At 46.2% G+C, this 17011-nt stretch overlaps 1 protein-coding gene across 2 annotated transcripts in view; it reads left to right on the top strand.

Moving 5' to 3' along the window:
• The window catches only part of LOC123765092 (U-scoloptoxin(11)-Sm5a), a 36160-nt gene that overhangs the window by 6187 nt on the left and 12962 nt on the right, over nucleotides 1-17011 (top strand). The window contains exon 1 of one of the 2 annotated variants that reach the window (XM_045753527.2): nucleotides 4330-4807. The exons of the other annotated variant lie outside the window; for it this stretch is intronic. Within the exon in view, the coding sequence (XP_045609483.1) occupies nucleotides 4688-4807 (120 nt within the window). The 5' untranslated portion in view covers nucleotides 4330-4687. Of the gene's footprint in view, nucleotides 1-4329; nucleotides 4808-17011 lie in introns of those variants that run through there. 2 annotated transcript variants of the gene reach the window in all.

Here is a 17011-nt window from a genome sequence, read left to right as displayed (position 1 = left end):
AGCAGCTCCTGGGGCACAGGGAAGTGCCGCCAGGTCCCCGTACACGGGGAAGTGCCACCAGGTCCCCGTACGCGGGGAAGTGCCGCCAGGTCCCCGTACACAGGGAAGTGCCACCAGGTCCCCGTACGCGGGGAAGTGCCACCAGGTCCCCGTACGCGGGGAAGTGCCGCCAGGTCCCCGTACACGGGGAAGTGCCGCCAGGTCCCCGTACACGGGGAAGTGCCGCCAGGTCCCCGTACACGGGGAAGTGCCGCCAGGTCCCCGTACACGGGGAAGTGCCGCCAGGTCCCCGTACACGGGAAAGTGCCACCAGGTCCCCGTACGCGGGGAAGTGCCACCAGGTCCCCGTACGCGGGGAAGTGCCGCCAGGTCCCCGTACGCGGGGAAGTGCCACCAGGTCCCCGTACGCGGGGAAGTGCCGCCAGGTCCCCGTACACGGGGAAGTGCCGCCAGGTCCCCGTACACGGGGAAGTGTCGCCAGGTCCCCGTACACGGGGAAGTGCCACCAGGTCCCCGTACGCGGGGAAGTGCCGCCAGGTCCCCGTACACGGGGAAGTGCCGCCAGGTCCCCGTACACGGGGAAGTGCCGCCAGGTCCCTGTACACGGGGAAGTGTCGCCAGGTTCCCGTACACGGGGAAGTGCCGCCAGGTCCCCGTACACGGGGAAGTGTCGCCAGGTTCCCGTACACTCCAATATACCTCTCCAACACTCGCGGACGGGTGTGAAGACCGTGTAATTCCCCATCGTGCGGCGTCACTCTCAGTAATGGTCGGCAGGGCAGTGTGCTGAGTCAAGAGAGGAGGGGGTTAGTGAGGCCGGGTTATGACCTTCCCGGACTCCAGCGGCCGGACTCCAGGCGGGTGGTCATGGGCGGACCCGGCCAGTAGGACCGGTGAGGGGGGGCCATTTGAGCAGGCTGGGGCTGTGAGCAGGCTGGGACTGCTGTAACACGCAGCAGGCCTGCACGTAACTATAACTGCTACTTCTACTACTGTTGCTACGGCTGCTATTATGGTTGTTGATGCTGCTGTTCGGAATACTGTTGGCAAAGATATGACTGGTGACAGGGATGATATTGTAACAATGGGAGATGTACGTGGTCCCTCTGTACGTGGTCCCTATGTACGTGTTCTCACGTGTGTACTCACACGAGAGTACACACACGTGTGTGTGTGTGTACTCATTTAGTTGTGATTGCGGGGGTTGAGCTTCGGGTCTTTGGTCCCGCCTCTCTACCGTCAATCAACTGGTGTACATATTTCTGAGTCTATTAGACTCTATGATATCTACATTTGAAACGGGATCCGTCTATTTACCCAAAGCTTCCTAGCATTACGTAAGTAATGAAGAAATATGACATATTTACTCACTATAATCTTGGTGCTGAATGTAGAACATGAAAAACATCATTTTACTCTGAAATAATATAATTTTATAACGAAATTAGACTAAACTAGGTGGCAGATGACGCCATAGGAAGTCGACGATCTAAGCGACAATGTTGTGGCTTTGGGAAATTAGATGGACTTAATATCGTTATAAAATTAAGTTATATCAGAGGGAAAACCAGTTTTTTTTTTTCATGTTCTACATTCGGCACCAACATTATAGTGAGTAAATGTCATATTTCTTCATTACTTACGTAATGCTTGGAGGCTTTGTGTAATTAGACGGACCCGTTTGAAGCTGTGTATGAAGTCTGCCTTCATCACATCTCTTCCTAGTGCCTCCCATTAGGAGTGTGTGTGTGTGTGTACTCACCTAGTTGTGCTTGCGGGGGTTGAGCTCGGGCTCTTTGGTCCCACCTCTCGACTGTCAATCAATTGGTGTACAGATTCCTGAGCCTACTAGGCTCTAGTCATATCTACATTTGAAACTGTGTATGGAGTCAGCCTCCACCACATCACTGCCTAATGCATTCCATCCGTTAACTACTCAGACACTGAAAAAGTTCATTCTAACGTCCCTGTGGCTCATGTGGGTACTCAGTTTCCACCTGTGTCCCCTTGTTCGCGTACCACCAGTGTTGAATAGCTAGTTAATAGTTAATATTATTACATTAGTTAATAATAGTTAATAGTGAATAGTGTGTGTGTGTGTGTGTGTGTATGTGTGTACTCACCTATTTGTGCTTGCGGTGGTTGAGCTTTGGCTCTTTGGTCCCGCCTCTCAACTGTCAATCAACTGGTGTGTGTGTGTGTGTGTGTGTGTGTGTGTGTGTATTCACCTAGTTGTGAGTAAACACACACACACACAGGGGCCAGGTAGCCTGGTGGATAGCTCGCAGGATTCGTAATTCTGTGGCGCGGGTTCGATTCCCGCATCAGGCAGAAACAAATGGGCAAAGTTTCTTTCACCCTGAATGCCCCTGTTACCTAGCAGTAAATAGGTACATTGGAGTTAGTTAGCTGTCACGAGCTGCTTCCTGGGGTGTGTGTGTGTGGTGTGGAAAAAAAGTAGTTAGTAAACAGTTGATTGACAGTTGAGAGGTGGGCTGAAAGAGCAAAGCTCAACCCCCGCAAACACAATTAGGTGAACACACACACACACACACACACACACACACACACACACACACACACACACACACACACACACACACACACGAGACACATACGAGATACTTCCAGATGTCACACGACCCAAGACCACATTCACTCCAAACATCTCCCACCTAGGGGCTATTCATGCCCGTGCCACCTCTTGTGGTGGCTTAAACTTCATCAATGAGATACTTTTGAGGGCCGGAACCTCCAAGCCAGTCTCCCCCCCCCCCCAGGCGACACCTGAGGTACGGTGTCACTCAACCCTGGGTGAACTCCATCAGTTTTGAGGTGAGGATCAAAAGTAGTCTGTAAGTAGTGCTTTCCAAGTACCCGTCATAGGGAAAATGTGTTGTGTGGCCGAGTCCTCCGTTTCTTTGATTAATTGGGTGTTAATAACGTAATTAAGCAAAGTGTTATTTTAAGTGAAAAGTTGATGCTAAAGTTGGTGGACTGAATTTCATTAAAGTGATTGTTCCATTGCTGAGTTTGACAAGTCAAGTGTTATATTCATTAAAGTAAATTAATGATCTCACTGAGTTTAATCATTCCTTTTAATAATGTCCCAGTAAATTGGGTAACATGAAGCGTAAGTTCTTAATTATAATTTAGGTCCGTCTAGTCTGTGGGCTGGCTACCAACAATTTAAAACTCTTACCTTCATAAACATGGTCAGTCTCCGTGAAGAACAGCAAGGCTCTGCCATCAAGCACCCATACAATGACGCTGCTATCTGAAAATTTGCTTTCAATGCGGGAGCCGGTCGACCGAGCGGACAGCACGCGGGACTTGTGATCCTGTGGTCCTGGGTTCGATCCCAGGCGCCGGCGAGAAACAATGGGCAGAGTTTCTTTCACCCTATGCCCCTGTTACCTAGCAGTAAAATAGGTACCTTGGGTGTTAGTCAGCTGTCACGGGCTGCTTCCTGGGGGTGGAGGCCTGGTCGAGGACCGGGCAGCGGGGACACTAAAAAGCCCCGAAATCATCTCAAGATAACCAAGAAGCCCTCTATGGGGTGCGGGGTGGCGTTGATGAACAATTTGTACATCTCTGCTGATCCCATATCTGTTGTACAGAAGATTAGGGGTGTGCCACTCACCATATTCGGCTTGTTGTCATTGCTGCTATTCAGCCAATCGATGTTTTTTCCCCGATTCCTATTTGCTCTGCTTCTGGCTATTTGAAAGCCTTCTTCATCTTCCTATGAAGCTTCACTTCCACCGTCATTGATGGAAGTCTCCGAGAGTAGAGCCACACCCATGGCTCCTGACTCATCAGCAGTGTTATACTATTATTCACAAGGCAACTGTATAATTGTTTCTAAAAAAAAATTAAGAGTTTCAAACTTGTACGTTCATAAAAGTAAAATATTGCAATCGACAATCAAATATTGCAATCTAGCCCAATCGACTTGAGAATGGTCCAGGACGGACCGAAACGACGTCGTCCCTTCACCTTCTAGTGTGTGGTCTGGTCAACATAAAATATTCATTTCTTCAATAAAATTTCTCACATTAACTTACCATTTGAGTTAAATACGGAACAGCTCACAGTGTTGTACATGATTCTGGAAACGATCTTAGAGGAGGAGAAGAAGCCGCCAAACAACTCGAAGAGAAGGTTGAAAACGTTATGCAAGCGATCGGGTTAATTGACCAGTGTTTAGAAGGTGCGTGTGTTCTAGGAACCCGGGTGTGCTGCGTGTCGGGTGGTGTGGGTGGGATGTGGGCGGCCAGGGGGGCGGCGTCGCGCCTGCGTACCACCCGTGACGGGGCGGGGCCTTCTGGCCACAAGTTTATAAGACACGAGCGCCTCAGGTGACCCGCAAACGGCCCTGGACCACGTCGCCACCGTCACACCACACTCAGGCTCTGGAGGTGACTCACTTAACAGAGAAAGGGAACGCGAGAGAAACAGTGTTGTGTTGAGGTCAGGACGCTGCCATCCCCATCCCCCCCGCTACTCATACGCGCACGCGCGCCCACACACGCACACAAGGAACAGTCAAAATCCCCCGCGAGGTGAAGTCACCAGTCACCATGGCTGCCGCTGCCACCACCACCACCGCCTGCTAACTGGACTCAGTTACCTCGCAGGCGTGACTGTGGCAGGGTGTTAGTGTTGTCCAGCTTCTGAGGTCAAGATGGCCGTGAGTGTGAAGACCTTCCTGGCGCTGCTGGGGTTGGTGCCAGTGGCCCTCGCTACCCCTCTGGTGGCAGGCAACGTGGCCACCAACGAGCTCGTGGAGCCACCTCCAGTTCAGGTGAGACATTTACCTGACGCGGCAGCTGCAGCAGAGGCTGTGGTGGGCGTCAGGTAACAGTTTAGTTGGTCAAGATTCCGCGAGAAGTTGCTGAATAATGTTATTAAATTAGGATAGGTTTAACCAACTGGCTTCCGGGCCAGGATAACTATCCTGGCCCGGATACCAGGATAGGATAACTATCCTGGTATCTAACTAGGCAGCAATTAGGCCTGATAGTTGACCCCCCCTAGAGAACTCCCCGCCCGTCTCGCTCTCAGTATTTACATGTATTTACATGTATTATCCTCCTGGCCGGGGAGGATTTACTGGGCGCAAATCCTTAACTGTAGCCTCTGTTTAACGCAACAGTAAAATGTGTACTTGGATGAAAAAACGATTCTTCGCGGCAGGGGATCGTATTCCAGGGACCTGCCCGAAACGCTACGCGTACTAGTGGCTGTACAAGAATGTAAGAACACTTGTATATATCTCAAAAAAAAAAAAAAAAAAAAATGTTGCTACATATGTACGCTCTGCCAAGTTAACACCTGCTGGCAGGTGTTCTTAACCTTCCGGCTGGCAGGTGTTCTTAACCTTCCGGCTGGCATGTGTTCTTAACCTTCCATATGGCAGGTGTTCTTAACTTTCCGGCTGGCATGTGTTCTTAACCTTCCATATGGCAGGTGTTCTTAACTTTCCGGCTGGCAGGTGTTCTTAACCTTCCGGCTGGCAGGTGTTCTCAACCTTCCGGCTGGCAGGTGTTCTTAACCTTCCATATGGCAGGTGTTCTTAACCTTCCATATGACAGGTGTTCTTAACCTTCCATATGGCAGGTGTTCTTAACCTTCCATATGGCAGGTGTTCTTAACCTTCCGGCTGGCAGGTGTTCTTAACCTTCCATATGGCAGGTGTTCTTAACCTTCCATATGGCAGGTGTTCTTAACCTTCCATATGACAGGTGTTCTTAACCTTCCGGCTGGCAGGTGTTCTTAACCTTCCATATGGCAGGTGTTCTTAACCTTCCGGCTGGCAGGTGTTCTTTCCTTCCGGCTGGCAGGTGTTCTTAACCTTCCAGCTGGAAGGTGTTCTTAACCTTCCAGCTGGCAGGTGTTTCTTAACCTTCCAGCTGGAAGGTGTTCTTAACCTTCCAGGTGGCAGGTGTTTCTTAACCTTCCAGCTGGCAGGTGTTCTTAACCTTCCAGCTGGCAGGTGTTCTTAACCTTCCAGCTGGCAGGTGTTTCTTAACCTTCCAGCTGGCAGGTGTTCTTAACCTTCCAGCTGGCAGGTGTTCTTAACCTTCCAGCTGGCAGGTGTTTCTTAACCTTCCAGCTGGCAGGTGTTCTTAACCTTCCGGCTGGCAGGTGTTCTTTCCTTCCGACTGGCAGGTGTTCTCACCATCCGGCTGTTCTTAGATGCCGGGCACTGTTCACAGTCGTGGCGTGAAGAACATATAACAGTGGAAAGCTATAGCAAAAGACAGTGAAGAACATATAACAGTGGAAAGCTATAGCAAAAGACAGAGACGATATGTTTAGTGATCCGGAGAACATTCTGTTGAGATGAGGGCAATATAGAGAACATTTTGTTCGTTGTGGGTGATATATATGAAGAACATTTCAATAACCTGAAGAGCCGATTGTGTACAGGTGCGATTGACTAGGCCCAGCTGGGGAGATCATGTTAAACATTTGCTGATGATTAGGGTTGCAAATTGTACAGCTGTGAATGTGCATTCATTGTACAGAAGTGAATGTGCATTCATTGTACAGGAGTGAATGTGCATTCATTGTACAGGAGTGAATGTGCATTCATTGTGCAGGTGTGAATGTGCATTCATTGTACAGGAGTGAATGTGCATTCATTGTACTGGTGTGAATGTGTATTCATAGTACAGGGGTGAATTTGCATTCATTGTCCAAGTGTTGATGGCAGAGCTGAAGCTTTCTTTTATGTGTATGAAGGATCATTCTTCATTCATTCTTCACTCACTGCTTCTTCACACATCCCGTCACTATGTCTGTCCATCATAATCTTGTTTTTCTCTCTCCGTCCTGCCTTCAAATTCACTCGAATACACTCGTAATTATTCTATCGTAATCCATACGTTCAAAATGACGAGACCATCTCGCTAAATTCTTTTTGCTTTTACGGTTCATTAACAATTTTCACTTCGCGGTTATCCATTACATTTTCATGCCGTATTATATCTAACTTTTGCCACAAATGCATTTACGCTTCTTTTTTTTCTATCATTCAAACTTGATTTTATGTGTTTGAGTGACACCAGCGACTCGTATTCGTACTGTAAGTTTTGGCTCAGCCAGTCATTGATGCTGCCCTATGGCTGTTGACCAGACCACACACTAGAAGTTGAAGGGACGACGACGTTTCGGTCCGTCCTGGACCATTCTCAAGTCGATTGTGAGAATGGTCCAGGACGGACCGAAACGTCGTCGTCCCTTCAACTTCTAGTGTGTGGTCTGGTCAACATACTTCAGCCACGTTATTGTGACTCATCGCCTGCCCTATGGCTGCTTCAGCTACTTCTATCCCAGTCTTCCTAACTTGGACTGTCATGCAGCAGCCGCTCCTCCTATCCCCCTGACACTGCTCTCGACCTCCTATGTTGTTTTAGATTCAGCTACTCGGAACAAAAGTTCCAAGTAGCACGGGCTATGGTGAGCCCGTAGTGGACTTACCTGGCACAGGAGCGGGGCTGTCTCGACCTCCTACACAAATTGCTCTGTTATCAGTATGAAAGCTGAGGTGTGTAATGTGGGCGACCAGTCATTGTTGTTGTTGTTTTAGATTCAGCTATTCAGAACAATAAGTTCCAGTAGCACGGGCTATGGTGAGCCCGTGGGCGACCAGTCCCAGGACCTTCCATCCCTTCACCACCATTCCCCTCACTCTCGTTTCTTTTTCAATGTTACTTATCACAAGTACTTATTTTTCTTTATGTTCACGTTCATCAGTTTTCTATCATATGCGTAAAGAAAAGACTAAACTAATCTTCATATATGTCTATCATTGTCTGCTAGAAGAACTGCATCAGCCGCAATCTGATACGGCTGATATATATATATATACATATATATATATATATATATATATATATATATATATATATATATATATATATATATATATATATAATATAATATGCGGCTGATATACGGATATACGGAACGAATATAAGCCGTTTATTCCTGTCATTCACAATTTTCACAGCCATTTCTAGACCATTCGTGGAATAAACATCCATTACATTTTCCGATGAAAATGAAATGCCTTTACCTTTATTTTTTGCATATCAAATTACAATAACAGATCTTTTTCCAATGAGGTGACTTAGTACAGCTTCCCACAATGTCTTCAGGCAGATTATCCTCACACTCAAGTTCCTGCTCTCCGCGGCATTAAAGCACCTCTTCATAATCATCAATGCTTGCACCTTTCCTATATTTCAGCTTTTGAATTTATATGTTTATCTCTTCCCTATACTTAACTGCTGGTATATCAATCTTGCAATCTTCTCACACCAAGAAATACATTCGTATTCATATTTCAATTTATTTCATCACTTGCTCCATTCGGACTTTCAAAATGCTTTCTACACCTACATTTTTATCTTCAGCAGTTAATATTCTCCCTAAGTATATCTTTAATATTTTCTTTAGCTCTGTCAGCGGGTCTTCTTGTTATACTTTCTAACGTCTTTCCCAACTGACTTCCTGTTTTCTAAAAACTTTTCATTCAATTTTCGTCCGAATTCATTAACTCGTGGATTTTCCTGTTTTACTATTTTTCAAAACATCGCTTACTCTTCACACACAGGGATCACAATAACGTAATGCATCAAATGAGTAAGATGATTGATGATGCATAATCATTTGATGCATCAAATGATCCAGTAAGTTCAGTAGAACTTCGGTTTCAACCCTTTTACCCTGTCGTAGCTCAGTCGATTCAGGCAGTGTCTGGGATGCTCTCGGACGCAGGTTCGAATCCTCGTCACGGCCCTTGTGGATTTGTTCATCGCTTACTCTTATTATCATTTCTCGTCTCTCTCGCGTTCTCTTAACACCGCCAGACTCCACTACTTGTGCTAGGGGTCACCTGCTCTTGCCACCACTTTATGGCCTCCAGGGTAGCTGCAGGCGATGCGTCACAATAACGTGGCTGAAGTATGTTGACCAGACCACACACTAGAAGGCGAAGGGACGACGACGTTCCGGTGCGTCCTGGACCATTCTCAAGTCGATTGTGAGAATGACTTGATCGACTTGAGAATGGTCCAGGACAGATCGAAACGTCGTGGTTCCTTCACTTTCTAGTGTGTGGTCTGGTCAACATACTCCAGAGTAGCTTTCTGCCTGACCGGGAAATAAAATAAAGTCCGTCCCATATGTTTCAAAATGTGTTCTATATTTAAGTGTCACCATTATGTAGAACATTAGTGCCCAAGCCTTTGGTGTCACCATTATGTAGAACATTAGTGCCCAAGCCTTTGGGACCTGGCAACCACTTGCAAGAAACGTTGATGGTTGAAATTCAAGAAACATTTACAGCAAGATTGCCAACTGTTAAAAATTGTCAGATAATCCACCTAATATGAGCAATTAAAGCCAACAAAACACATGTAAAATCAACAGGATTTAAAAATTCAACAATAGAAATGCTGCACTTCACTGTTTTCAAACTTGTTCACATTTCTTGTTTAATAATAACTATAACAGGAGATAAACTTGCTGGTACACAGAGCCTCCATCACACTCTATGTTCAGTAATGACACCATCAGCTAGACGGAACTGTTCCAGGTTTTGTCTAAAGTCTCCCCCCTCTCACTAACCTTTCTTCAGCCTCATGTGATCTTGGAAATGCCAAGAGCAACTATTTCAGTTCTTGCCGGAGAATATCCGTTCTCTTCAAAAGCCACCATTGTCTCCATCGTCTTCTGTGAATTATCCCTGTCTGTCACCATCTGCAACTTGTTATAGTAATTGTGTTTTGTGGTGTGGGGGGTGAATGGTGAGGCACAATCTCATATTCGTTATTAAATCTTGCCACTTGTGATGGCCGATGGAAGTCAGGTTTGTGTTTGCATGTGTGTGTGTACTCTCTTAGTTGTGCTTGCGGGGGTTGAGCTCTGGCTCTTTGGTCCCGCCTCTCAAACAGAGTATGTGTATGTGTGCGTACTTGAAGTATAGTAGGCATCCATCAGTCTCAGGAGACTATGGAGTTGCGCTCTGGTTGTCGGTCTGGAGTGGCCTCACCAGGGCGCAAAGCCAGGGTAGGTTGATTCGGGGGAGAAGCTGTTACCCAGGCAGCAGGTCCCCCCTCTCCACGGCGCTGAAAGTCTCCAATGGAAAGGCATACGCACACATACACATACTCTTACTCTTTGCCGTGTATATATGCTTAAGTGTACGTGTGTTCGTGCGCATGTGGGAGGGGGTTTAATATGTGTGCGTGCCTATGTGTGCATCTGTGTTCTGAGAGAGTGAGACAGGTGCAGGCAGCCCGTATAACTCACCTGTCTAGCTTACTGCAAGACGCTTACGGGCTATTCATGCCCGTGCCACCTCTTGGGTGGCTTAATCTTTATCAATCAATCTACTAGAAGACTAGGGAGAGATTACCTAATAGGGCGGAGGTAGAGCGTCGTGGGGCCACATCAGATATCACTACGTACATTAAAAACTGGAGCGGAGGGACTAAGCAAACCTCTGACTAGAACATACAGTCAACTTGCCCTTTAACCTCATCCTTAGTCTCTCTTTCATGTGTACGTTTGTATCTTCTTCAGTTCGTAACATAACCGATGCATCAAGAGCTGCTGTAAATAAGGTAACGTAATACAACTCTTTAAAGTTTAATAATTACGGTAGACAACAAATATTAAATTATAGTATAATGATCATTCAAATTATTCTCATTTAAGGTACCGAGGAAAATAACCTGGCAAAAATAGTGTCCCTTGAGAGGATAAAGTTTGTAACCAAATTGGAACGCGGGTTCACGGAAGGATCTTAACATAATGGCCAAATTCAGAGAAGATGTAGAATGACGGTTAGATTTCATCTTCAGTGACTGCCAGAAAGTCTTTGATACAGTATACAATGAGAGACTGACAAAAAGGATGATGAATTAAGTTGATAAAAGCGATAATGATTCAGGGTGTGAGCGGAACTTTCTGACAGGGAGGCGACGGAGAGAGTCACTGCAGGAGAGGGAGAATTAGAATAGAAAGAGAACTTAAGAGCGTAAGAACTGAGCATTAAAGTAGCAGATGAAAGCACACACTTATAACTGTAACGTCCTGAACTTGGGGGAAATGAGAGTGGTATTGACTACCAGATGAAACCAGTTTCTGCCCGAAACGCTTTGAGTAATAGTGGCTTTAGGCATTGTATGTACTAGCTCCATCTATAAATCGATCAATTTATGTAAAATCTCTTGTATGTATGTATGTACCTTACCTGAATATTTTTTTTTTTTTAACAGATTTCGGTAAACCGAACTACGAGGTAAACTTTCCGGTCAAGTTGGGCAGTGACCCGAGACCTAGGCAGCGACCTTAAATATACTTAAAAAAGTAAATAGATGGCTTGGGTTTCTAACCAGAAGCATCAGCAATATATCCACAAACCTGCTACTCTATATCTGACTCTGGCGAGTCCCGACTATGCCGTCCCATTCTGGTCACTGAGAATGTGTTACTGAATCTTGTGTTACTGAGGGGACGTTGAGTCCCTCCAGATCATCTAACGATGGACGGCCGGACAGGGTGACTGGTGTTTGGGACTTCCTGCGCAAGGACAGGGATTGGGAGCTCGGCCTGTCATCTCTTGAGAGGCAGAGAGCAAGGGCACACATTGCCGAAGTCTGTAAATGGATTCAGGGGGAATTCTCTTCCCCTGTCCCTCCTCTGCCTCTCTCATTTCTTTTCCGCTATCCTTCCCTCTTTATCTCTTCTACCATTCCCCTCTCTTCCCCTCCCATCTCCACCTATCTCACTGGCTTTTTCTGTCTCACCTTCCGGTGCCTCTCTCCTCTCATCTCTACCCTCTCTCACAATCTCCCATCTCTGCCCCGTTCTCGACTCTCCTCTCTTTCTTCTCCCCCTTCTTTTTCTCACGGAAAATTTGATCTATATATTACGAAGCAAAAACTGATCAACTAACTCCACAGAAAAAAATTACCGATTTCAGATTTAACCATGAAAATGGGGGTGGGGTCGTTATAAATATCAATATTTCGTAAAGTTTGGCACTGTGGCCAACCTCGACTAGCCAGTGACACATATTCGTCATTATTTATTTGAAAGCTGGATCAAGCCAGCTTGATCCAGCTTATCAAGCCTGGCCTCGGGCGGGGCTTGGGGAGTAGAAGAACTCCCAGAACCCCATCAAGCAGAGTGAGGCTATCCCCAAGCATCTGGTCTCCAGCCTGGGACAGATTGAATAACAGACAAACACAGAATTCCTTTTATATATTTAGATAAGAATTGGTTTCCTACAAGACTGTTCATCCCTGAGGTCAGAATGCTAAGAGAGAGAGAGGTCTGTTCCCTGAGTTGAGACGCCATGCTCGTGATAGATATGTGAGAGAACTTGAACTCAGAACACAGGAGAATGAAGAAAACTAACGATTGAGACAATCAAGGACATCAAGGGGATTGAGAGCGAGTAGAAGTTACGTCTAGGCTAAACACCCACAGGACAAGAGGCTAGGTCGTATGGACGTAAGATGAGCTCGTCAGAAGAAGAGGTACAGTGTAGGTGGACCCCAAACACTGCTGCAAGAGGAACTACGATGAGCAACTAGGGTTAGAAGCTAAGCAATCATTGCATTAATTGATCCACAAATGAAGAAACTGGGGTCCGGGAGCGGGAAGCTTAACTCTGCTGACACAGTTATGAAAGTACACTATTTGTAAATGTGGTTACATACAGTCACCCTCACGGCCGCACGCGTGCACATGTAATCAAGTACCAGTTATTACCAAACTACGGACCCCAAATTAAGATACTCACCTGTTTATCAAAGGTGATCAAACATTCAATATCCCAGTTTGACGAAGGCTTCCTTCCGCCTGAAACGTATCAAGCCATACTTATTTTTTTTCTCCTACTTGGAGAGTCCTTTGACGGGGGAGTCATCAAAGGAGTATTTGGTATAGAGAGTATTAAAAACCTGGTCTGGTCAGGAGCGGATTTTTCACGCAGCTCTGCCTTGAGCCATGATTCTGGGTTAATATGGAAGGTCCGCTCTACGGCGCTGGGGTTTTGGTGTGGTGTTATACATCACCCACGGAGCTTCTCTCTGAATGGGGGAAGGTATGCTGTGTTGGGTCGTCTTGATGGGGGAAGGTATGCTGTGTTGGGAATGTTGATGGGCGAAGGTATGCGGTGTTGGGTCGTCTTGATGGGGGAAGGTATGCTGTGTTGGGAATGTTGATGGGGGAAGGTATGCTGTGTTGGGTCGTCTTGATGGGGGAAGGTATGCTGTGTTGGGTCTCTTGATGGGGGAAGGTATGCTGTGTTGGGTCGTCTTGATGGGGGAAGGTATGCTGTGTTGGGAATGTTGATGGGGGAAGGTATGCTCTGTTGGGTCTTTTGATAGGGGAAGGTATGCTGTGTTGGGTCTCTTGATGGGGGAAGGTATGCTGTGTTGGGTCTCTTGATGGGCGAAGGTATGCTGTGTTGGGTCGTCTTGATGGGGGAAGGTATGCTGTGTTGGGAATGTTGATGGGCGAAGGTATGCTGTGTTGGGTCTCTTTGATGGGCGAAGGTATGCTGTGTTGGGTCTCTTGATGGGGGAAGGTATGCTGTGTTGGGTCGTCTTGATGGGGGAAGGTATGCTGTGTTGGGAATGTTGATGGGCGAAGGTATGCTGTGTTGGGTCTCTTTGATGGGCGAAGGTATGCTGTGTTGGGTCTCTTGATGGGGGAAGGTATGCTGTGTTGGGTCGTCTTGATGGGGGAAGGTATGCTGTGTTGGGTCGTCTTGATGGGGAAGGTATGCTGTGTTGGGTCTCTTGATGGGGGAAGGTATGCTGTGTTGGGTCTCTTGATGGGGGAAGGTATGCTGTGTTGGGTCGTCTTGATGGGCGAAGGTATGCTGTGTTGGGTCTCTTGATGGGGGAAGGTATGCTGTATTGGGTCTCTTGATGGGGGAAGGTATGCTGTGTTGGGTCGTCTTGATGGGCGAAAGTATGCTGTGTTGGGTCTCTTGATGGGGGAAGGTATGCTGTGTTGGGTCGTCTTGATGGGGGATGGTATGCTGTGTTGGGAATGTTGATGGGCGAAGGTATGCTGTGTTGGGTCTCTTTGATGGGCGAAGGTATGCTGTGTTGCATCATCTTGATGGGGGGAAGGTATGCTGTGTTGGGAATGTAGATGGGCGAAGGTATGCTGTGTTGGGTCTCTTTGATGGGTGAAGGTATGCTGTGTTGGGTCTCTTTGATGGGAACGTATGCTGTGTTGGGTCTCTTTGATGGGCGAAGGTATGCTGTGTTGGGTCTCTTTGATGGGGAAAGGTATGCTGTGTTGGGTCTCTTTCATGGGGGAAGGTATGCTGTGTTGGGTCATCTTGATGGGGGAAGGTATGCTGTGTTGAGTCATCTTGATGGGGAAAGGTATGCTGTGTTGGGTCTCTTTCATGGGGGAAGGTATGCTGTGTTGGGTCATCTTGATGGGGGAAGGTATGCTGTGTTGAGTCATCTTGATGGGGGAAGGTATGCTGTGTTGGGTCATCTTGATGGGGGAAGGTATGCTGTGTTGAGTCATCTTGATGGGGGAAGGTATGCTGTGTTGGGTCTCTTTCATGGGGGAAGGTATGCTGTGTTATCGCGTGAAGATTTTTTCTTCATATGGATTTGATAAATCGTTTGGAAACCGTTCAGTCTTGGATACTGTTGAATATCCGGTTTAATTATTAAACCGGGATATGAAAAACGAGATGGTTTAGATTGTGTTTGTTGTGTTTTAATGCTGGAAGATTAAATAACACTCGGTTCATATGACGATGATGGTATGCGTGTGTGTGTGTGTGTGTGTGTGTGTTTGTGTGTGTGTTTGTGTGTGTGTGTGTGTGTGTTGGAGGGACCGGAGGGCAGCTAGCAATACTGAAGAATTCACCTGCCTTTCTATCTTCTCTTTATGTTACCAAAATAAGTAACGTCATATTGATATAAATGAATAGAAATCAAGGAATATCATTAAAGTTTTCATGAAATGTTAAATCTAAAGAATAATTTAATATTCTTCTTAATTTGTCCAAGTGAAGAAAGCTTGACAAGCAATTGGAGATCTTTTCTCATCGAAGTCTTGGGAGATAAAGAAGTGAGAGGAGCCCAGCCTCCACACCAGCATCCCCGAGCCCCGAGGACAGTATGGAGATGACCGTAGACTTCATGACGTCACTCATCACTTCACTTAAAGAGATGACTTCACTCATCACCGTAGAAGAAAGCGCTGTTTACCTCTCTCGTGGCGGGCTCGGCAGAAATGTACATGCAAATGTACATTGGTTGTTGCAAATGTACATACGCCTGCATATGGATACATTGGTTGATTTTCTGTATGTAGAAAAGTTGAAATTACTTTTCTAATTTATATGGAAAGAAGTTACAGTAAAGCTCACAATTTAGCAATTACGGAGGTCTTTCTTTCTTAGCTTGTCAACCAAAGCTACATGTTTTTTCTTATTATTTAATGACGGACATTTTCAGCAAACTGGGGTTAAAAATGGCACCAAATTTTTTGAAAGTCTGTGTGAAGTAAACCATTTCTTAAAACTACTCCCTTTCTCCCCTCACTATTCGCCAATACCCCCTTCCCTACTCCCCAACACCCCTCCCCAAAACCCCAATACTCCCTCCCCTACTCCCCAACACCCCCTCCTCTACTCCCCGTCCCCTACCTTCAGCGAGCGTGACACGAGCCGCTACCCGCCGCCCTCTGGGTACACCTTGTGGAGTCTCACGCTAACCAGGACGCTTTAAGGATGATTTACCGAGCATTATAAGCTTTCAGGCAGCTCACTCTACTCAGGGTAATTTGCTGACATATTTTTAGACAACCCTCACAAACCTTTATTTGAAGTTATGCGCGAGTAAAGAGTGTCGGGGCTGGTGGGAGTGACGGTGCGTCCGCTCGCGTCTGTTGACTTTTATTATTGGTAAGTTGATCATTGCTTTTATGGGCAGCAGTTTGCTGACAATCTTTATACGTGTGTGTGTGTGTGTGTGTGTGTGTGTGTGTGTGTGTGGTGTGTGTGTGTGTGTGTTTACTAGTTGTGTTTACTAGTTGTGTTTTTGCGGGGGTTGAGCTTTGCTCTTTCGGCCCGCCTCTCAACTGTCAATCAACTGTTTTACTAACTACTTTTTTTTTTTTTTTTTTTTTCTCCCCACACCACACACACACACACACACACCCCAGGAAGCAGCCCGTGACAGCTGACTAACTCCCAGGTACCTATTTACTGCTAGGTAACAGGGGCACTTAGGGTGAAAGAAACTTTGCCCATTTGTTTCTGCCTCGTGCGGGAATCGAACCCGCGCCACAGAATTACGAGTCCTGCGCGCTATCCACCAGGCTACGAGGCCCCCTGTGTGTGTGTGTGTGTGTGTGTGTGTGTGTGTGTGTGTGTGTGTGTGTGTGTGGTGTGTGTGTGTGTGTGTGTGTGTGTGTGTGTGTGTGTACTCACTATTCATGGCGATAAGTAAGCTTCAGCAATTTCAATTATATTCAGCTATTATTTATATTCAGTTATTAACCACCCAATCTCATTCATATATATGTCTAATCTACGCTTAAAACAATCAAGGGATCTCACTTTTACATTACGCGTAATTGGTTCCACAAATCAACAGCCCTGTTACCGAAGCAGTATTTACCCAGGTCTTTCCTAAATCTAAACGTATCCAATTTATTCCCATTGTTTCGTGTTCTGGCTTGTGTTGATACTTTTAATACCCCTAATAATATTCCCTTTGTTATGTCCATTCATCCACTTGTTCGACTCTATCATGTCACCCCTAATTCTTCACCTTTCTAGAGAATGTAATTTAAGCTTTATTTATTTATTTAGTTAGTTAAGCTTTGTCATTCTTTCTTCATATGACAGGTTTCTAATATGGGGGATTAACTTTGTCTTCCTACGATGGACGCGTTCTAGTGAATTTATATCCATTTTATAATATGGCGACCAAAA

The sequence above is a fragment of the Procambarus clarkii genome, chromosome 29 (assembly GCF_040958095.1).
Source record: "Procambarus clarkii isolate CNS0578487 chromosome 29, FALCON_Pclarkii_2.0, whole genome shotgun sequence".
In the NCBI taxonomy this organism is placed as follows: Eukaryota; Metazoa; Arthropoda; class Malacostraca; order Decapoda; family Cambaridae; genus Procambarus; species Procambarus clarkii.
This window is presented reverse-complemented; position numbering and strand designations above follow the sequence as displayed.